At 35.4% G+C, this 23,636-nt stretch overlaps 1 protein-coding gene and 1 pseudogene across 2 annotated transcripts in view; both read right to left on the reverse strand.

Annotated features, from left to right (window-relative positions):
- TLK1 (tousled like kinase 1) overlaps positions 1-23,636 on the reverse strand; it is a 160,912-nt gene that overhangs the window by 21,275 nt on the left and 116,001 nt on the right. For both annotated transcript variants that reach the window (XM_017538170.2, XM_017538169.2), the window contains 2 exons: positions 14,795-14,861; positions 2,077-2,174 (listed from right to left, as the gene is read on the reverse strand). In XM_017538170.2, the coding sequence (XP_017393659.1) occupies positions 2,077-2,174; positions 14,795-14,861 (165 nt within the window). The remainder of the gene's footprint in view (positions 1-2,076; positions 2,175-14,794; positions 14,862-23,636) is intronic.
- Positions 22,184-22,607, reverse strand: LOC108310964 (annotated as a pseudogene).

Below are 23,636 nucleotides of genomic sequence, written 5' to 3' on the forward strand. Positions count from 1 at the left end.
AATGTTAGCTTTATAATTCCCAATGCAAATACAGTGTATTTTATTCAAGATCAATTGACTACAGATTTAATAATTTAAGCTTTTCTTGAACTTGTAAATATAAGAAATTTCTCGTCAGTTTCAAGCCACACTGGAAAGCTTTAACAACTGAATTTATTTTCATCAATCTAAGTCAGATTCACAAAATTTGAAATGGAATTTTTGGAACAGTTAGTCTTAAGATAATTTAGTACCATATGCTCTATTAGATTTTTTTTTTTTTTTTGAGATAGAGTCTTGCTCTGTTGCCCAGGCTGGAATGCAACCTCCGCCTCCCGGGTTCACGTAATTCTCCTGCGTCAGCTTCTCTAGTAGCTGGGATTACAGGCGCCCGCCACAATGCCCAGCTAGTTTATTTTTAGTAGAGATGGGGTTTTACCATGTTGGCCAGGCTGGTCTCAAATTCCTAACCTCAAGTTATCCACCCAGCTCAGCCTCCCAGAGTGGTGGGATTACAGGCATGAGCCACCACACCTGGCCCCCTCACCTTTTTTTTTTTTTGAAACAAAGTCTCATTTTGCCACTCAGACTGGAATGCAATCTAGGTTCACGGCAGCCTCAATATCCCAGGCTCAAGCGATCCTCCCACCTCAGTCCCCAAGTAGCTGGGACTACAGGTGCATGCCACCCTGCCCTGCTAAGTTTGTGTTTTTTGTAGAGATGGGGTTTTACCATATTACTCAGGCTCATCTTCAACTCTTGGGCTCAAGTGATTTGCCCGCACTGACCTCCCAAAGTGCAAGAATTACAGGCCTGAGCTACTACACCTGCCCTTCATTAGAATTCTGATTTGACAGAATTTAGGTTAGTCCGTATTATTTCTTTCCCTTCACGTAATGGAATGATCTGTATATTTATGAATTACACATACACAGGTATCACAAGAAGGCCTTTCTAAGCAATATTTTCATATTTCACACAGAAACTGGCCACTTCCTATTCTGATCATCGTATTAACTCATGAAGTTTTAAACTACATGAATAGTCTTAAAGATGAAGTATAAACAGAAACCTTTCCTCTCTTTTACATCAACTAAATCCAAGTAGTACCTTGCTAAATTTCTACTTCTACATCTTGCTTAATATGTATCCTTTTCATGAAGCTCCCACAAGCCTACAGATATTTTCTCTTCAAGTGCTTTAACATATACTATCTATGTCTCTCATTCTGTCAACCAGGGATTAAGAAAATAGACTTAACTTGTACTTTTCCATTTCTCTCCCAATTCTTGCATAATGTGGGATACATGGCTTACTGAAATACTTTTGGTTGAAATAATTTCTCTTTCACTACTATAACATTAACTTTGGTATTCAAATATTTATTAAGCGCCTGCCATATGTCAAACACTGGTCTAGGCTCTATGGATGCAGCAAGAACAAAACCAAGTCCTTGCACTCATGAAGCTTACATTCTAGTGGAAGGAGACAAATAATAACTAAAAAATAAATTTACAATTCCAGATAGTGATCAACATTCTGAAAATATAAAGCAAGGTAACAATATTAAAAGAGGAAACAAAGAGGCAGGAACTTTTTTTTTTTTTTTTTTTTTTTTTTAAGAAATGGGGATCTCACTATATTGACAAGGCTGGTCTTGAACTCCTGAGCCAGAGCAATCCTCCTACCTTAGCCTCCTGAGTAGCTGGAACTACAGGTGTGCACCACTGAGCCTGGCTAGGGACTGCTATTTTAAATAGGGTAGTCTAAGAATGGCCTTTCTAATGAACATCTGAAGTGAGGTAAGTATTAAGTCAATTAGGTGTTTAGAGGAGGAACATCCAGGCAGAGGAAATGGTAAGCACAAAACTCCACTGAGATGGGAATGCTCTTGACAGGTCTGAGGACAGAAGTGAGGAAGGTGGCCAGGGACCAGATAATAAAAGGCCTTCCAAGCCATTAGAAGGACTCTGGATCTTTTCTAAGTATAATGAGACAACCCGACAAGGAAACACTTTGTTTATGCTCCCTACAGGGGAGGGGTGGGGAAAGGGAGTTTTAATAATATAAAACTGTGAAATGCAAATAACGACTTACTGTGAATTATCTTCATTGTTTATTCTTTTCAGCTCTCGTATGTGAAGATTTCTGACTCTTTCCAAACGTTCAAGTTCGGCCTGGATTTCTGCCTCTTCCTGAAAATGAAGAGAGGGGACTATAACAAGCTCAATTTATTTGTGATATAAAAAAGATAGTTTTACCCATGCATCAATTTTTTACAGTGATGGGAAGAATAGTATATTATAAAGTACCACTGAGTTAAAAGACCAAAGTGCTCTTTTCAATGCCCGAAAGATGGAAAAAGGCAAAACCTATTTCAAGAAACCATCCTCCATATGAAAATCTATACCTAATGAGATGCTGGGTTTTATTCTGTACTACAAGAAATCTATTTTTATAATGTGTATATGAAAGGTAGTTGGAAACTGACATAAAATGAGCTGAAAATTTTATTTCCAGTCCATGCAAATTTTAAGAAGGAATAATTTACTAGTAGAAAACAAAGTGAAAATATTTTATAATACCTAAAAAGAGGAAGAAAGGAAAAAAACAGAATGATTCTTCCCATACCTTACAACATTTGGAGTACAAATACACACACACACACACACACACACAGAGAGAGAGAGAGAGAGAGAGAGAGAGAGACAGAGAGACCACTCAAATAAATCCCACTGCAATCCTCAAGAGACATTACAACAAAAAATTTAGATTGCCGTAGTAGACTCTGAGTTATCAGAGCAGATGTAAATAAATCCTAAGGAAATTTAATCATTTAATATAAATATTTTGATAAATACATTTTTCTCTTAAAATATCTAACTTTTAAACTAGCCACCAAAACAAATAAACATACATATCACTCATGTCATACACTCATACACACACACACACCCCTTTGTCAATACAAATTTGAATACTACTTAAAAAATGGATAAGACTGTGCCAAATATCAGTGAAAATTCCTAGCCCAATTTCTTTTTTCACTCTGTCACTCAGGCTGGAGCACAGTGGGATGATCACGGCTCACTGCAGCCTCCACCTCCCAGGCTCAAGTGATCCTCCTGCCTCAGTCTCCCAAGCAGCTAGGACCACAGGCATGCACCAATACACCTAGCTAACTTTTTGTAGAGACAGGGTCTCGCTATGTTGCCCAGGCTGGTCTTGAACTCGTGGGCTCAAATGGTCCTCCTGCTTCAGCCTCCTAAAGTGTTGGGATTATGGGTGTAAGCCACCATGCCTGGCTTAGAATATTTTTAGTACATAATTTTGAAGTAGAGAAATACAGATCACTTTGGCTTAATGTATACCCACTAAACCATGTGGAATAGAAGTTTTTTCTGAATAATGCACTTAAATATTTCATCAGCTCCTTTGCTTTCTTTTAGTAACTTATCTTTTGATATAAAAAATTCTTTACCTCAAAATACAACTCTGAAATTTACTTTAAAAATATAAATAAATATGATCATTTCATTCAAAGACAGATAATAGAGGTATAAAGCTTATTACACCAGTACCTAAGACAGAAATTCAGAGGAATATTTTAAGCATTATGAGAAAAAACAAATTAAATCTCTAAAGATTATGTTGTTTGTACTTCACATTACTCTTAAAGTTATTTTTATTTTAAAATGAAATTCAACCACTACTTGTTACAGGGATATTTAATGCAGATTAGATATTACATAGCAAAATGAAAATTTCAAAATACATTCAAATGAAGATAAATCTTTCTAGAATTCTTGGGAGATTTTCTAAAATAGATACACTACACAGATTGTCTTAATTTAACTGAAATTTCCTCATTAATAGCTTCAGTCACAAATGTTTTTAATTTTAATTATAAAAAGTAAAGTGATATCCTAGGAGATTCAACAATCAAAATTTCATTGTAAAAACAGAAAGTGAATGTTAAAGCTTTGAGACAAAAAACTCAAAACATGGCTTAGTTATCACAGTTTAGCCATGTAAATTAGATAAGAAATGGGCCACACAGATTTACTGTGGAGTATGAAAGAATTTAAACTGATTTACATTAGAAATCTAGAATCTAGATTCAATTCTAATCTACACTAGAATCTAGAAAGCAATGACTTTTTCCCTTCCTGTTACTAATGTTTGCTGCTTAAAAAATTTGACTCTCACACATGTAGGAAACTACTAAATATTTGTTACGCTGGTAAAAGTGAAAAGCCTATTAGAATAAATACTTGTTTTAACTTTTATTTGAAATTGTGGCACAGGGAGATTATTTCAATAGAGAATTTATACAAATTAAATTTTACTGAGTCATAAATATGTATTACAAGATACAAATAGGTTGTTGATGAACATAATTACATTTGTCTTATAATCTTCAGATGTCTATACAATGGTAGTAATCAGTATTACAAAATAAATACTTGTTAAAGAAAATAAAATGTATGTCTGAATCAGCAAATTAAAGCAAACTTATTTTGCCTCTAAAAACATGAGAAATATGTCCCATAAAAATCTTACAAAATAAACAGCACAAGCAAATTTCAATCCATTTGAATTGTTAAGTTTACTGGAAAAAAACAAAATGTCAGTAGCACTAGAGAAAAAAAGATGGATTCTGGGTATTTAGAAAGAAATGTCAAGGGAAGAAACTATGTCTTACCTACAGATAGATAAAAATCCACCATACTCAGTGAAATATATTTGTCTTCCATTGGTACTATTTCACAACATCTTGGACTTCGAGCAAACTGACATACTTCTGAGGGAAAGGTAACTCTGCTACTCTAAAAACTCTAAAAATTCCACTAAGAAAAAGTACATATATTGTAATGGGCTGAATGTCTGTGCTCCCCCAAAATTCCTATACTGAAGCCCTCACTCCCTAATATGGTAGCATTTGAAGATGAGGCCTTTGGGAGATACTTAGGGTTGGATTAGGTTATGGAGCCTTCATGATGGGATTAGTGGCCTTATGAGAAAAATGGTCCCTCTACCCCCCACCAAGGAGCACAGAGAAAAGGCCATGTGAGGACAGAATGAGAGGGCAGCTATCTGCAAGCCAGCAAGAGAGTCCTTACCCAAAACTGAATCCTGCCTGATCTTGTCTTGGACTTCCAGAATAAATGTCTGTTGTTTACGTGCCTAGTCTGGTATTTTGTTATGGCCAACACACATACTTGTAGGTAAATGCTAGTGCAATACTGTCTAGCACCTTGTCCTCAGAGAATGGGGCAAGGTGCAGTTTTGGTTTGGCCCAGGTACAACAGTCTGAACAACTAATTTATCTTTGCTACAGATCTATCCAGTAGGCTACATTCTCCTTGCCTGAGACTGACATTAACCTCTGGGCCATCCTCAGAATTAATCTTTTTCCAAGGGTTCAGAAAAGAAAGGATAACTGGGCTCACAATTGATCTGAACTCATCACAGAACAGAATCCTCAAACTCAGCAAAACAAGGCCAGATGAGTAGACTGAAAGGGTACAATCCAATCAGCTAAGTTGTGCTTAGTAAGAATACCAAGTATCAGTTTTGAATTCATACTCTAAGCAGTTAATGAAAGCAGAAAAAATCTAGAAGAAACAAACAGACAAATAGCATTTCTAGAAATGAACTGGACTCAGCAGTTTATTACAATGAAGAAAAGACATAAGAACAGACTGTATTAGAAGGAGAGGTAGGATTAGCAATTAAATACACAATAAAAGGACATGAGTCTTTTCTGTTTAAACAAACAAACAAAAATACAAGGGACAGTTTAACACTACATACTATAGCTATTTTAACAGTATTTTCAAATAAAATCTAATACTCTCACTCACATAAAAAGCCAAGTCAGACGGGTATACAACAGATTTCTACATTGTCTCACTGTTTAAGTACCTGCAAAAAACACTACCTTCTAACAGTCAAAAATTTTTAAATGTCTATGGATGATAAATCCCACAGCAACTTAACTAAAAGACTTTGTCCCTCACCAGATCTTCAGCATAGAAATGCTTTCTATTTGTATTAAAAGTCTCCTATGGCAACTTAATATCCCTTTGTCTCAAGTCTATAAGCCAAATGTAAGCTGTAACAATGCAGAATTTCTGTAAAATTCCAGGTTAAAAATGATAGGTGGTTCCTACATGAGGAAGATGTTTTTTAAAAAGAAAAAAAAAATGGTAGGTGAATCTGGAGTATTTTGGAGCATTTTTCATAATGGCAATTTTTCAAAAGGCAATGATTAAAAGGTAAAATATGGTAGGCATTAAAACTATAAGGCTTAAAAAGTTATAAAACATATTTTTACATGTAAAACCAATACATCTCCTGAAAAAATTAAACTTGCTAGTTTAAAATTATTTAGCAAATCCTTATTGAATATATGGGATATATTCTCTCTACCAAAAAACTCAATTTGTAAGAACTGCCTTCCCATAAAGCCAAGATAAAATATGACGTACTTTGATATATTATTCTCAGCTTTCCTATAACCTATGGGAGTTGGTAGAAGAATACAGCTTGGAACAGTCTATTCAACAGCACCATAACAACAGTACTTAAGAAAACCAGTTCGGAATGAGGTTTTAACACCAGCCAGTGAGCCACCATTACAGTGGCTGACGCTTGTCATCCCAGCACCATGGGAGGCCGAGGCCGGTAGATCGCCTGAAGTCAGAAATTTGAGACCAGCCTGGCCAGGTGGTGAAACCCTATATCTACTAAAAATACAAAGATTAGCTGATCGTGCTGGCGCTCACCTGTAACCTCAGCTACTCAGGAGGCTGAGGCATAAGAATCGCTTGAACCCAGGAGATGGAGGTTGCAGCGAGCCAAGATCACGCCACTGCACTCCAGCCAATCTGGATGACAGAATGAGACCTTGTCTCAGGAAAAAATAAAAAGTTTAACACCAAATTCACTTCAGTAATGTGAACAATATTAATCCCTTAAAAGTTAACTCTCTCAGTCCTAAAAAAAATTCGATTTTAATTTCACAATCTATTTATAATGCCATTCTAAAAGTTTACCACCAGGAAAGTAAAAGGTAAAAGTAAAAAAAATCACTATTAAAAGCTAATTAAGAGCGGGTCTCGGTCGCTCACATCTGTACTCCCAGCACTTTGGAAGGCCAAGGTGGGCAGATCACGAGGTCAGGAGTCCAAGACCAGCCTGGCCAACATAGTGAAAACCCATCTCTATTAAAAACACAAAAATCAGCCAGGCATGGTGGCAGCTGCCTATAGTCCCAGCTACTTGGGAGACTGAGGCAGGAGAATCACTTGAACCCAGGCTGCACTCCACACTGCACTCCAGTCCAGTCTGGGCGACAGAGCAGAGTCTGTCTCCAAAAAAAAAGAAAAAAGAAAGAAAAAAAAGGGCGCTAATTAAAAGAAACAGCAGTGCAAAAAAAAAAAAAAAAAATTTTTTAAGAAGAAAACCAATTTATTTCAAATTTATCCTTATCATGTCACCATATTATATGCTTTCCCATATCCTAAATATAAATATGTGAGATATGAACCAATGAAAATAAAAGCCAGCTAGCCAGCCAACAAACCAACCAAAATAACTACCTAGAAAAAGCAGGTCTGAATTTTGAAACTATTGCACCATAATCATATTTCTGCTTGAGAATAATTGTGTAGATTGGGGAGAAGGGTAGAAGAATGAGGAGACAAAAATCATCAGATATTGGGGGCTTTCTTTCCTAATTATATAAACGTTCCCTCCACTCTCATCCCCAATCACTAAAGCGGTTTATTACTGATGAGAGCATGCTGTATCACCTTAGGTATGTTCAACTAACTTCATTATATTAGTATCTTTACTCAATGTTTTTCTCTCTACACACTTCATTTCCTGTTTTTTCTGGGTGTGTGTGGAGGGGGTAGTGATTTATTCTCCCTTCAAATGCATAAATACACACATTAATACCCCTAACTTGGAATGGCTGTTAAAATAGACAAGTTTTAATTCTGTCAATTCCTCTATTATAACAAAGCAAAACAAAAAACTACCTCCCAACATCAGGTAAATATTAAGAATTCAACTGACCGGCAAAATTTAAATATCTACCATACTTGTCTTAAAAACATTTATAGCTGCTATATTACGGGAGTGAAATTCTGTAATGTTAAACACTAACTAAGGGCCTGACACCAACCCTGAGCACACACAGGTACAATGCCTTCCTTCAATGTACAGCAGTCCTTCTCCCAGTTTTCTTTTCTGTTTCCTGCCCCCACTTTTTTTTTTTCTCTTTGTAAAGACGATTTCCAACTCCTGTGCTAAGCGATTCTCTGGCCTCTGCCTCCCAAAGTGCTAGGACTACAGGCATGAGTCACCACGCCTGGCCTCCACTTCGTTTTAAACCTAGTCTTCTACATGCTTATTATGCATATGGCATGAATTTACAGTTATGATTGGGAAGAACTGGTAGCCAAGCAACTGTTTTCTCTTTTTTTGTGAAAGTTATCTCTGAACTGAATTTACAAATCTGAATTAATTACAAACCCTGCTGATGGCTAACATGACTTCTAAGATTCTTTCCAAAATGTTTTAAACTCCATTACCTGTGTAACAACAGGTCTAATATTCAACACTGGGGAAGTAACAAACCTTTTACCACTACATTTTTATTTTGGTAGCTGAATATTATCTACTACAAAGTTAAGGTTGTGTGATTATAAATAGGGAAAAATAGAGCCAAGATAGTTTACAGGTCCATATGTGAGTTAAGAGGTAAGAACATAAACACTAGGTTTTCCCATCTACAGCTGGTTCCATGTTCTCTTACCACAGTCATCTTTTTGGGACAACAACTCATTTTTAAATGGAAAATAGTAGTAAGAACAAAATGTAAAGTTAGAATTCCAGTACTCTTCTTGGCACCTTTCTTGCACACACACACACCAAGGAATCAGGAATCTTTTAACATTCTTCATAGGCTTAATCACGACTTTTTCTAGTAGAGTGTAATTTTCCCAGAATTCTGCTGAAAACTACTGCCTACACAAGCAGCATCTTGTGTCAGGTTCTACGGAGACATCAGGTACAATGTGGTTGGCTTTAACTGAGAGAATTCCTAAAAGATTTCTTCCAGACATGGCTATAAATATAAGATGAACACACAGGTTTAAAGATTAAGCCCTCTAGCATTATACAGCTCATTATTTTCATATTTTCATTCAAACCTAAAGTGACAAAAAATGTCACATATGCAAACTTATTCTTTGGGGTCATACTAAGGGTTTTATAAGTCAGGTGACAATGGTATTCTAGAAAAAAAGACCAAAGGGGACATCAAACTTCAAGAATATTTGGGGGTCAATTCACCTAAAGCCAACGCCCTGTGTATTCTCCACTGTTCAAAAGGCTTGTAGACAATCCATTGTCTTCCATTTCAACTAGTTGCATGGTCCACTGTGAAGGAGTGAGAAAAGAGCTGTGTACTTGTTCTTGACCTGTAAAGATTTCATCATGGAAGATTAATACTGATGCTGCTGCTGCCTGTTACTGGTTGTTTCTCTTTGCAGGTGCCAATATCGGTCAGAGAACAGGATTTCAGTGGCAGAGTTGTTGCTATACTGTTATCTCTTCAGAACGGAGGCACAAGGAGAGATGAATGCCACATCGCAAGGAGCAAAGGAGAGAGAGAGAAAGAAATGGTGTCAGGTGGCATGTTGGATGTGATTTTTGTTTTAGTAGAGACTGAGATGACTGTAAATTGTTTAGCTGATTCCTTCGGTCTGCAAAGATACATTTGTGTTGGTGCTGACGATTCTTGACTAATCCTGTTTCAATTACAAACTGGTTATGTTTTTCAAATAAAACTTCTGGCCCTTATATTCAGGGCTCATAAGTCAAACGCACTCACACACACTCACACACACACATTCACACATATATTAAAGCCAGTCCTTACTATTTAATACTCCATACTGAGATGCCATACTTTCTAAACACATTGTCTCCAACTAATCAAATATTTAAAATCAAGAAGACAACAAAAGTTAAAGACAAGAAAATAAACAGTAACATACCCACATGCTGTTCATATCACAAACTTGAGTAACAGCAGTGTCAAGACATAGTTACTGGACCTAATAACTTTCGAAATTCTCATTTACTCATCAGCTTTGGGTATTACAATTGGTGACTGGTATCTTTTAAGAAATATGGACATTTTGAGGAAGCTGATCTTGCAGGGACTGTATTTTATTTTTAGTTATATGTGTTAATCTAGTGACAATCCTTGAAAGCACATCCACACCGTTTTCTTCAACTCCAGAATAAAGATCTGACTATACAATCAACCTAGCAGAGCTTCTGAATCACAAAGAAAAATGTTTTCCCACAATCAGAATTTAACAGAGACAGATATCAAAACTGAATTAACTGTAACAGCAAGCTGGTATATGGCTGGTTTTCTTGAACTCAAGATTCCACATGGGGCACAGGTGGATAAAATGGGATCATTAGAAGGTTTGCCTCAAGAAACAACTTTTTAAAGATAGAAAATTACTCTCTTTGCAACTACAAGCTTTTTTAATAATTGAGGAAGTTTGTACATGATTAATGATAACCAAAACAGTTAATTGTTTCTTTTGAAATAGTTTCAGGAATAATTTGTATGGTCTCCATATATTTTATTATATAGTTCTAAGAATTCCTTAAGATATATTTTTAAATTACTTTAGAGTTTTTATTTTAAAAATTTTGTTATAAAGGTTTTTGTTGACCTTTAAATTGAGTGAAAATCAATATATTAGTTAATAATAAAGAAATACTGTAGTTGATACAACAGTCACTAACATAATGCCCAAGGAAGGAAATACATGAAAATGAAAAATAATGTGTATGAAAAATAATTAACTTAAAACTGGTTCTCCTTTATCTGTAATGAAAAATGAAATAGCATGTTTACCCCCCACACCAAAAAAAAATTACAGAAAAGCAAAGAGTCCAGTACTTAATAGAGATTCAAGGAAAGCCAAAAATTAATTTTTCTTAATACAAAGAAGCAACTTCCTATTCATCTACAACAAAATAATTTTGGGAATGAATCACATGGGTACAGTCATTGAAACAGGAGTGAGAAAGGTTCAAGTTTTGGCTTTGTCACTTACTGGTGGTAGTACTCCAGATGAAGTATATATAGATCTTGGCATTCAAAAAGGTATAATTAATGTTCACTCAAAAATGGTTAAAACTTCAAAGTCTATAAAAAGTAATATTATGTAATTCTGTTAAAATGGGAATTTGAATTATGCCTGTGTCAGGTAGAGTGTGGCAATAAATCACTTAGTAAATGGGTAAGCAATGACTGTACAAACTGGGAACGACTAAAACAATAAATATAAGATGAAAGAATTCTTGATATAGTTGAGGGGGAAAAAAGTGATGCTGCACAATGATTTTCCTAATCTCAGAAGACAAAACTAATAAGCCCACAAGTAAGATTACATTTACTTTTTGGTAGTAACCAGACACATCTATTTATTTTAGCCATGTACTTACTTTTGGAGGTTTCTACCTCTGATTCCTTATTCTGCCACACTTTGGATAATAGAGTAAGGCTATCTTTGAATTTATTTTTTATAACCCTAAAGAACAGCATAAAATGTGAACTGAGCTTTATGATTTATTCAAAGGTAAATATGCTTTTTCATATTTTAGTTTAGCTTTTCAATTATTACTGTGATTATCATTATGAAACAGAATCTTTGTCATAAATTATCCACTTCAAGAAAAAGTAAACAGGTCTTTCTATTCTCGTATGTCCATATGCCATGGGAGCTTCCTCAATAAACTTTTGTTCTTCAGTGCCAACCAAGTTAGTCTAATAATTAATTCCGCTTAATGTTAAAAGTTTACTGAAGGGAGAAAGGGTAAGAGAGTCACACCTGCTAATGCAAGAGTAAGCCAGTCTCCAAATCTAAACCCTAAACTGACTGGTTATACTTCCTGTGCAGACTACAAAGGACATCAAATATTCAGATCCAGCTTATGGTAGAAACTGCACACTTACAAGTTGGGGTACAGTTCATGTCTGCTTAATAAACCCAGGAGCATAGGGAGCTGATAAGACAGAAGTGATAACATCTTTTCTTTTGACTCAGCCTGTCCTGTATGTATTAAAAGTCTGTTTATTCTTTTTCAGAAAACAGAATGACCTATTTTCCAACTGTGTTTCGGAATGCCAAATAACTTATTTTATACATGTAACTTATTGCTTATTTTTTAACTGTATAACTCAAAAATTAATACCCAGCTCTAGGCAGACAACCGTTACTTATGCTCTAAAGTGACAGCACTTGCTAATTTTGTTCCTTGTATGTACTACTGGCCACTTTCTTTTGTAATACATTCATTCCTCTCACCCAAAATAGTCTCTCAGAAAAAATATGAGTATTCATGACATGAGAGTATGTTTCAGCATTATTGTTAATCCATTTCCCCAAAATATTCCATGATGGAGGTCAAAGAAAAGAAAATTTATATTGTAAATTAGTTAAAAAGAAGATAAAGTTAGAAATCTAAAACTGCTCAGTAAATGTGATAAAAGCTGGGAAAAAAAAGCAGGAAAAAGATTATGGAAGGGACAATTATTGGAAAGAATAAGTATATATGAAAAATACAGAAGTCAAACACTGGGAAAGAGAAAAATATGAAGGTTAGAAGAGAAGGTTTAGTGTTCTACAATATTTTACAAATAGCTATACAATATCAGACACTTAAGTATGCCTTACTTCAGAAAACTATTTTTCACAGAAACCAGTATTTTCAAAGTACCAGGAAAGCTTTAAAACCAACCAACCAAAAACAAAAGCAAACTCTCCTTTGAAGACTTTTCAAAGTGTACTTTTTGTAGAACAAATGGCCAATTCCTAATTTAACTGCTTTATAATTCCAAGTTTTATAAAAAGATTTTCATAAAATAAGGTGCACATGTAAAATGTCATCATTAGAGTAATCTGAAATTTGTTCTTAATGTGAAAATAACAACCCTTCAGTAAACTCTCAAGTACATCTTGGACACTATAACTAAGTAAATAGTATTCCTTTATGACCACAGGCTGGTTAGAAAATAACTGGTAAATCTTTATGTGAGACATCAGGCACAGGCCATTATCAACTCATTTTCAAAACAGTTTAGGTGGGCACACAAATACTTATCACTCATCCTGTATTAAAAATTCCCTTTCCCTTCTATATAGTTCCTTTATATAGAAGGAACTATATCTTCTATCATTATTATCCAACAATTATGACAGTTCTATAGCTCTATCTATTATAAAGAATAGACTGCAGCTGTCTACTAAGTCTCAAAGAACAGGAAAAGTACTCAATACTTACAACAGAACAGAAAAGAACTACTTATAAAACAAAAAGACCAAAATAAATCATTTTTGAATTCACTGTTCAAGTAGTTTAGGTTGAAGCATTCTGAGCAGTTGGCATAGACAGATACAGCATATTAAAGGACACTAATGCAAATTATACATAATAATTTTTTTCTATTCCATATAATTAGATGGTAGGAGTCCCCAGCATATTAATAACATTTCCAAAACAAATTCGTATGCAATGTAATAGCAGCTGCTAACCAGAACGGGTTTCTCTGTCCTACCTCACCCTATCCCATGGAGACAACTTCATAGATACTATCTCCAATTAGTTCACCCATTCAATTTTACCTATAATTCACCTATTTAAAAAATTTAAACAACCTGACAAACAGAAAGCACAATAAAAAAAACTGGGTCAAAGAAAAAGAATTTTATGTCTGTCGGTAGCTTCATTTTGAGGGAAAAAAATTGACTATATTATTACTACTTCTTTGAAATCATTTGAATTAAAATTAAGACCTGTAAAAACAATAAACTGATTACAACTTCAGAGTTTTCAAACAATTAGAAAGATATACATTATTTAAAAGTTTACTACAATAACACGTAACATTTTTTCTCAATTTTATCCCTTTATACTATTACTAATGATTAAGTGCTTTTTCCTATGCACACATTCTAATTAAAACATCACACCTGCAACAAATTAAAAGATAAGCCAAAAAAATGTTTGCTATCTATTTATAATTGTTATTTCATTATGAAATGAACTAAACAATATGGAATTTTCCACTTCATCTTTAAAATGAAGTATTTTTTGCCAAAAGGTAGTAATTAAATACAGTAATCTAAAGCCCCTGGAAGTCTGTCCAGGAACCACTCCTCCATTATAGGGACATGGTGTATCACCATCTCAATATTTTTCAGTTGCCACAAAGTAAAGGAATATTATTTTAATATGCTCAACATAAAAATATTAACTTTGGCCAGATGTGACAGCTCACACCTATAATCCCAGCACTTTGGGAAGCCAAAGCGGGTGGATCACATGAAGCCAGGAGTTTGAGATCAGCCTGGCCAACATGGAGAAACCCCTCTCTACTAAAAATACAAAAATTAGCCGGGCATGGTCACGCATGCCTGTAATCCCAGCTACTGGGGAGGCTAAAGCACAAAAATCACTTGAACCAGGCAGGTGGAAGTTGCAGTGAGCTTAGATTGTGCCACTGCACTCCAGCCTGGGTGACAGAGTGAGACTGTTTCAAAAAATAAAAATAATAATAAAGTAACTTTAATGCATCTCTTTTCAATCTGAAGTTTTTAATTTGAAATCTTATTCTCTTAAATTTTGTCTTTTAAAATAATAGACATAACTCTCCACAAACTCTTGCAGCAAATTGAGCTAAAAATGCAGCATATGTTTCACATACCTTTTTGAGATGTCCTAGTCTAAGTTTGAAAATTTCTTCCTGTTCATGATATTCTGCCAAAGTCAACCTGTCAAAAATGAAATTTTGATTCTACATATTGAGATTAACACTTATTGTTTATTAACAGCTAGCAAAATATAAATGCAATTAAATGGAAATACTAAAACATGGATAACTTTCAGCCCAAAATGTATGAGACAAAATCCTTTGAGATATTCTTCAGAATACATTTTATCCTTTTAAATGAAACAATTAACTAATTCTACAATGATTTAATGAGTACTATTTATCAAGTGATGTTCTAGAATTTATATCCTAAGGATACAATGAAAAACAAGACAATTTCTCCTTACATATTAGTTTCAGCTTACACGCTATCGTGGAGGTATGCAGGCATAAAACCATGTAATGAAATAAATAAGTTTAAGTAACAGTGTCATGAAGAAAGCAAAAAAGGATGGTATAGTAATTACTAATTGCATTATGTTAATTTGGACTGGGTGTCAGGGAGGTGACCTTCATGTTAGGGAGGTGACCTTCATCTAAATAAGAAAAAGATAACCATGAGTACTCTGTGGAGTATATTCTAGACAGGAGTTACAGCAACTTCAAAACCCTAAGATGAAAATAAGTCTTGGCATGTAAATAGAAGAGAAAAAAATGGGAGCAAACCAGATGTAGTTGAAAAGGTTGTGAGTAGTAGGAGACGTAAGCTGGGGAGACATACTATGTATGGATTTTCAAGCCAAGAAAAGAATTTCAATTTTACTCCTAGAGTAGTGGGAAATCACTGCAAAGGGAGTCAGTACAGTTTGGGCAGTTTTTAAAAAGAAAAAAAACAAAGACATTTTTCCTTTCTCTGCTTCAGAGTGTTGGGAGTAAATAAGCAAGATAAAGAAATGCTAAATCTTTAGTTAAAGTACTAAATTCTAGTCAGGTGCAGTGGCTCACACCTGTAATCCCAGCACTTTGGGAGGCCGAGGCAGGTGGATTGCTTGAGCCTAGGAATTCAAGACCAGCCTGGGCAACATAACAAAACCCCACCCTCAATCTCACCCATCCCCAAAAAAGCACTAAATTCTTATACTCCAAATATAGAGATAGGGTCTTGCTTTGGTATCCAGGTTGAATTTGAACTCCCAGGCTCAAGTGATTCTCCAGTCTCACTGTCCCAAGTATCTGGGAGTACAGGTGCACACTACCATGCCTAGCTACTTCAAAATCTTAATAAAAATAAATAGACACAGGACTTTATGTCTTGAAAGTGCTTCACAGTTATTTATTTCAAATATTCTTATTTAACTTTGAAAAATTACCAATTTAATATATGTAGAACCATAACAAGACTTATTAGGGTCTGGCTCTGTTGCCCAGGCTGGAGTGCAGTGGCATAATCTCGGCTCATTGCACCTCCACCTCCCAAATTCAAGTGATTCTCCCACCTCTGCCTTCAGAGTAGCTGGGACTATGGGCATACGCCACCAAGCCCAGCTAATTTTTGCATTTTTAGTAGAGACAGGGTTTTGCCATGTTGGCCAGGTTGGCCTCAAACACCTGGCTTCAAGTGATCCACCCACGGCCTTCCAAAGTTCTGGGATTACAAGTGTGAGCCACCACAACCGGCCCATATTCCAACTTTAAAAAAATAGCTTTTATCGATCACATTCAAGCCCTTGTTTGTCAATTTACTTATGTGTTCTGAGGTTATTTCATTAAGCCCCTAACTCAGGTGTGATTCATTTGTTTGGTTTCAGTCCCTCAGCAACATTTAGTATAAAAGCTGTTTCCCTTTAGCTAGGTGCTTATTAAATTTACTAATTCTAAAAAAGAAGTATTCAAAGGAAATAAACAAAAACAAAAAATTCAGTTAGTATTCCACTCGCAACACCTTAGGAGCAAAAAAAATTAACATTTTAAATTAAATCTCTCTATCCAGTCTTAGATAACACAACTATTAGATTTTATTATACTGAATGCAGCAAGAGTTGATAGCTGTAGTAGTTGCTTATAGTAAATTTAGAGAATTAAATGTTGGAGTGTGAATGCAGATGAAGTGAGAGAGGGAGGAGATGGAAGGCAATACTAAAGAAAATGAGGTTTGAAAACTAAAATTGATAATATCTCAACTAATCTAGAAAAGACGTAGAAATGTAGGTAAAAAGCTTCTGGATATGCATACAGGTTTACGCCACTGGTAAAAGTGTGCCTGTATAACAGGATCATAAATTGCTATTCTTAAAGTATGGTTTTAGGCCCACTAGTAGGCCACAGGATGAGCTCAGAACTAATTTTTAAAAGATATTTACATTTGTTTTGTTTCTATATAGAAATTCTATACTTTTGATTTTTGCGGAGTTACAAAACAGCTAGTTTGGCATATCTTAAACAAAATTAGTGCCTGACTTGAGTTCTTTGAAATTTTTGTCCTACCAAGACATTTGGCTATCATGTGTAATTGCAAAGCTCCTACACATGCACATGGCTAGACTTTCTGCAATGTGGGAGAAGTGGCATTTTGTTGTTGTTTTATTAGGCTACTCATTTTCCAGGGCAGTGACTCTTACCATTTTACAATCATAGAGAGTAAAAAAATAAAATCGGAAGTAAGTTATAAACACTCTCCCCAGAAAATTTTACATATACATAATTTTGGCATTCACAAATCTCAGTAAGAGTTTATCTGCCCAGGGTCTTGTCTTGCCAATTAGAGTGCAAACCCCTAAATGGCAAAAGAGCCATTTCTTACATTTCTCTCCATCTTCCCACTAGAAAGTATTAAGGAGTATTAATATCTGACGTACAGTAGCTTTTTTTGATAATCTGTTGTCCATTTGTATTAATAAAAAATGTTTTTAAAGAAATCTAAGTATTTCGTTAAAAGAAACTGGGAACAATCTTCTTTAAAGAAACAAGACTTAAGTACATAGAATGAAAAGATTTAAGCTAGGATAATGTTAACATCAGTGGTTTTTAATTAACAATTACTTTTATGTGTTTAAGATGTGTTTTTAAAAAACCTGCCCTCTCAAACAATTCAGTTGGTTAAATTACTCAGCAAATCTTTTATTCATAGATAAGGCAAAGATACAGTCCATCTCTTCCCACAGAATCATCTCTGATGATAGCTAAATTATTAATATTTTTATTATACACACATAAAAATATATTATACACATACCATATCTAAAAAGTTAACAAATTTAAACCCCAAACATAAGACTTGACTCCTGATAATCTGCCATACTGAGTGAATGAGAATTTTAATTTTAAAAGTGTTCTAAAATAGTTTAATGTGGGGTGACAGTGTTAAAAAAAAAGTAGAAATAACAAAAACAGGGAATACTCATTTTAAACAAATTTGGTATTCAACGTCTAAAAGACATTCTGTTTAAGCAGATAATTAACCTGAAGCCTGAAAGTCAAAAACACAAGCTATGGTAAATAGACTGTTAGAGGCACTTATACAAAAATTAGCTGGGCATGGTGGTGCACACCTGTAGTCCCAGCTACTCAGGAGGCTGAGGAATGAGAATCGCTTCAACCTGGGAGGCAGAGGTTGCAGTGAGCTGAGACTGCGCCACTATACTCCAGCCTGGGCAACAGAGCAAGAAAAGAAAAGAAAGAACAACAGCAGCAAAAACCCAGGCAAACTAACATCAAAGTTACTGGTGAAAATGGAAAGATTTTCTCCTAATATCAGGAACGAGACAAGGACGTTTACTTTCATCACTGCTATTCAATATTATACTGGAAGTCCTACCAGAGCAGTCAGGTAAGGAAATGAAATAAAATGCATATCTGTATTTGCAGATGACATGCCTCTATACTTAGAAAATCTCCAAAAAACACACAAGAAATCACTAGAGCAATAAATAAATTTAGCAAAGCTGCAGGGTATGAGAACAGGTTACTTGTATATATCGGCAATAAACAACCTGAAAAGGATATTAAGAAAGCTATGACATTTATAATAGCATCCAAAGGAATATAATACCTAGGAATAAATTTAACCCAGGAAGTGAAAGACTTGCCTACTAAAAACTACAAAATATTGCTAAGGAATTCAAAAAAAGCTAATTAAATCAAAAGATACCTACGTTCCCAGATTGAAGACTTTCAAAAGTGTGGTTATTACCATAAGAATACACATATATACCTATGAAATAGATGTGAATTCAGAAATAAGCCCAAAAATCTATGGCCAGTTGATTTTTGAGTAGTTAATAATTTTTATTAGAGGGTGTCTTTTGCAGGTATTTGTCATTAGTGTTCTTATAGTTGAAATATAATGAATTGTACCAAGACCATTCAATGGGGAAAGAATAATCTCTTCAACAAACAATGCTGGGACAACTACAGACCTACATGTGTAACAATGAAGTAGGACCCCTACCTCATTCTGTGCACAAAAAGTAACTAAAAGTGAATCAGTGACCTAAATATATAGGAACTACAACTATTAGAAGATAACACAAGAGGCTGGGCTCGGTGGCTCAGCACTTTGGGAGGCCAAGGCAAATGGATCACTTGAGGCCAGGAGTTCAAAACCAGCCGGGCTAACATGGTGAAACTTCATCTACTAAAAATACAAAAATTAGCTGGGCTTGGTGGTGGGCGCCTGTAAACCCAGCTACTCAGGAGGCTGAGATTAGAGAATCACTTGAACCTCGAAGGCAGATGTTGCAGTGACCTGAGAATGCACCACTGCACTCCAGCTTGGGTGACAGAGTGAGACCCTGTCTCAGAACAAAACAAAGGGAAGATAACATGGGGTAAATCTTCATGACTATAAATTTGGCAATAAATTCTTAGATTTGCCACCAAAAGCCTAAGCAACAGTAACAAAAATCAATAAAGTTAGTTTCATAAAAATTTAAAATGAACACAATTGAATTCATGGAGATGGAGGGTAGAATGATGATTACCAGAGGTTGGGAAGCACTGTGCGAAGGAAGGGAGGCAAAAAGTGGGTTTGGTTAACGGGTGCAAAAACATAGAATAAATAAGGTCTAGTATTTGATAACACAAGAGGATGACTACAGTCAATAAAAATTTATTGTATATTTAAAAATAACCAAAAGAGTATAATTGGAACGTTTATAACAAAGAAATGATAAATGCTTGAGGTGATGGATACCCCACTTACCCTGATGTGATTATTACACATTGTATGCCTGTATCATAATATATCACGTACCCCAGACATTGGTTGGTGCAAAAGTAAGTGTGGTTTTTGCCTTTCAGTGGTAAAAACCACAATTACTTTTGCGCCAACCTAATACTATATGCCCATAAAAATAAAAAACTTCTGTACATCAAAGGACATTATTAAAAAAAGTAAAAGACAACCTACAGAATAAAACAACACACCTGCAAATCATATATCTGATAGGGGTTGAATATCCAGAATATATTTGGAAAAAAAACTCCCACAACAACAAAAAGACAAAGAGTCTGGTGAAAAAGTGAGCAAAAGACTTGAATAGACATTTCTCCAAACAAAATATATAAAGACCGGCACACATTAAAAGATGTTCAACAACATTAAGTCATTAGAGAAATGCAAATCAAAATCACTGTGAGATATCACTTTACACCCACTAGGATGGTAATGATTTTTAAAAAGGGAAAGCAAAAAGTATTGTCAAGGATGTAGAAAAATAGGGATAACTGTCATGCTGGTGGGAATGTAAAACAGTGCAGACTGGAAAACAGTTAAGCAGTTCTTCAACAAGTTAAGACATAAAATTACCATAATAACCACTACTAGATAGATACCCAAAAGAAAATAAAACATAAGCCCACACAGAAACTTGAAGACAGGTGTTTATAGCAGCACTATTTATAATAACCAAAGGGTGGAAACATCCTAAATGTCCATCAATGAATGAATGGCTAAACAAATTGTGTGCATAAACAGAACAAATATTGTTCAGCCATAAAAAGAATAAAGTGCTGATATTTCCTACAACTGGAATATACCTTGAAAACTTAAGACTAAATGAAAGCCAGACACAAAAGGTCACATAAGGTATGAGTCATTTTATATAAAACATCCAGGAGAAGCAAATACATAGAGAAAGAAAAACGATTATTTGCTACTGGGGGTAAGGAGAGAAAGGGCTAGACAGCAATTATTTAAAGTGCACAGAGTGTTCTTCTGGGTTAAGAGAACAGTTTTGAAACTAGAGAGAAGTGATGGTACATAACACTGTGAATGTACTAAATGCCACTAAACTGAACATTTTTAAATGGTTAATTGTATGTTATGTGAATTTAACCTCAATTTTAAAAATGTATCACTAGGAAAAATAAAAAGGTGATTATGGGAGGAAAGAAACTAGTCTTCCTTTGAAAAGCACAAGTGTTGACAATGTAATAGAAACTGAATTACAGATTAACGACTGATACGGTTTGACTGTGTCCCCACACAAATCTCATCTTGAATTTCCACCAGTTGTGGGAGGGATCTGGTGAAAAGTAACTGAATCATGGGGGCAGGTGTTTCCTGTGATGTTCTCGTGATTGTAAGTTTCACAAGATCTGATGGCTTTTAAAAGGGGAGTTTCCCTACACAAGCTCTCTTCTCTTGTCTGCCACCGTGCCAGACGTGCCTTTCACTTTCTGCCATGATTGTGAGGCCTCACCAGCCACGTGCAAACTGTTCATTCCATTAAATCTCTTTCTTTTGTAAATTGCCCAGTCTCAGGTATGTCTGTATCAGCAGTGTGAAAACAGACTAATACAATGGCTTACACACCAAGTACTACTGTGATATGCAGAGTAATGGCCAAAGATTTCCATATCCTAATCATTGAGACGTGTATATGTTAGATTATAAAGAAAAGGAAAATTAAGGTAGCAGGTGAAATTAAGATTGCTCATCAGCTGGCAGTAAAACAGGGAGTTATTCTGCATTACCCACGTGTGCCCACAAGGAAGGGGCAGCAATGTCAGAATCAGAGTAATGTGACACATGAGACACTTGATTGGCCACTGTTGGCTATGAAGATGGAAGGGGATCATAAACCAAAAAATGTGGGCAGTTTCTAGACACGAAAAGGCAAGGAAAGGGATCTTCTTCTAAAGCCTCTAGAAGTAACACAGCCCTGTTAATGGCTTGATTTTATCCCAACTGAAACCCATTTCAGATTTGTCATCTCTAAACTGGAAAGGTAACATTTGTGTTGGTTAAAGTTAATTTTGTGTGATTTGTTACGGCAGCACTAAGAAAAAACTGCAGATCTTACCTGGAAGAAGAATGCTCCTTTAATAAATACCTAAAAACATGGAAGTGGATTTGGAATTGGGCAGGGGTCAGAGGCTAGAATTTTAAGAAGCATAATTTCTTTTTTAAGAAGCATAATTTCTTTTTTTTTTTATAAATTGTATAAAACATTTAATTTATTGGTCTTTGTGGGGAATCACTACTGTTTTACAATTGGGCCATTAATTTTGTAGCTTCATCAACATTAACTGGTTTGCTTTCATGACGCTGCTGAGGAATCAGTTCTTTCTGCAGAGGTTCAAGTGAAAGGCCTTTTGAGAAATGTGCAAGTTCCTTTTGTACATCTACAAAAGCTTTATTTACTCTTAATTTTTTCTTCATTCATAATGTTTATTTTAAGATTAGTGGTAACTGGTTTTGCTTTGTTTTTAGCATTAAAGTTTTTTTGGCTGGCTATGTGAAATACATTCCTGGACTTTGGCCCTCTTAATTTGTTTTTGGCCATTGTTAGGAATTCAATACTTGCATGCAGCTTCTTAAGCTCCAGGTGATGCCCAAGAAGCATAATTTCTAAAGGCTGGGAGCAGTGGCTCACGCCTATGATCCCAGCACTTTGGGATGCCAAGGCAGGTGGACTGCTTGAGGTCAGGAGTTCAAGACTAGCCTGATCAACATGGTGAAACCCCGTCTCTGTTACAAACACAAAAATTAGCCTGACTTTGTGGTGGGTACCTAGAATCCCAGCTACTTGAGAGGCTGAGGCAGGAGAATCATTTGAACCTAGACTCTGTCTCAAAAAACAAACAAACAAACAAAAAACCCAGAATTAATTTCTAAAAGGTTTAAACAGATTGTTAGCCAGCTAAACTTCATCAAAAAGAAAGGATAACCAAGAGGACAGAACCCTGTGCCCACAGATTACTCCCAGAACTTGAAACCAAATGGAGTTTGAATGGATTTTGAAATTCACAGGAAAGTTTCTTCCACTGCTGTTTTGAACAGGAATGTCTATAAACTGTCATCAGATACCTGTACCAACCACTGTACTGTGGGAGGAGGTAACTTGCTTCTTGAGTTTCAGTTTCACACATGAGGAAAAACTGTGTCTCAGGTGAATTATACCTCAAGTCTCACTCCTAAGTGATTTATTTGATGAGAATTGGAACTTTGAGCTTATGGGATTAAGATGACATGTTAGACTTTGAGCTGATACTGTAATGGGGATGAATGTACTTTGCATGTGGAAAGTACATTCGGGTGTTGGTAGGCAGAATAATGGCTTCCCCTAAATGCCATATCCTAATCTTTGTAACCTGTGAATATGTTCCTTTCTATGGCAAAAGGTTTAAATGGGATCAAGGCTGCTCATCAGCTCATTTTAAGATAATTACTTTGAATAATTCAGCTATGAGTACACAGAGCAAATAAAAAATACATTTGCAGGAAACTAGTAAAAGTCACAGAAAAGGTAATGTCTGAACTGAATTGAAAAGCAGCAGCAGCAAGAGGCCAGGAAGAAGAAATGGGGTATTAAGAAGCATGATGACCCAAGAGTATACCATGGAGATACTCAAGCAAAAGTAAAAAGGAATGCAAACTGTAGATTACGTAAGT

This window comes from Cebus imitator, unplaced genomic scaffold (assembly GCF_001604975.1).
Source record: "Cebus imitator isolate Cc_AM_T3 unplaced genomic scaffold, Cebus_imitator-1.0 Scaffold110, whole genome shotgun sequence".
Lineage (NCBI taxonomy): Eukaryota > Metazoa > Chordata > Mammalia > Primates > Cebidae > Cebus > Cebus imitator.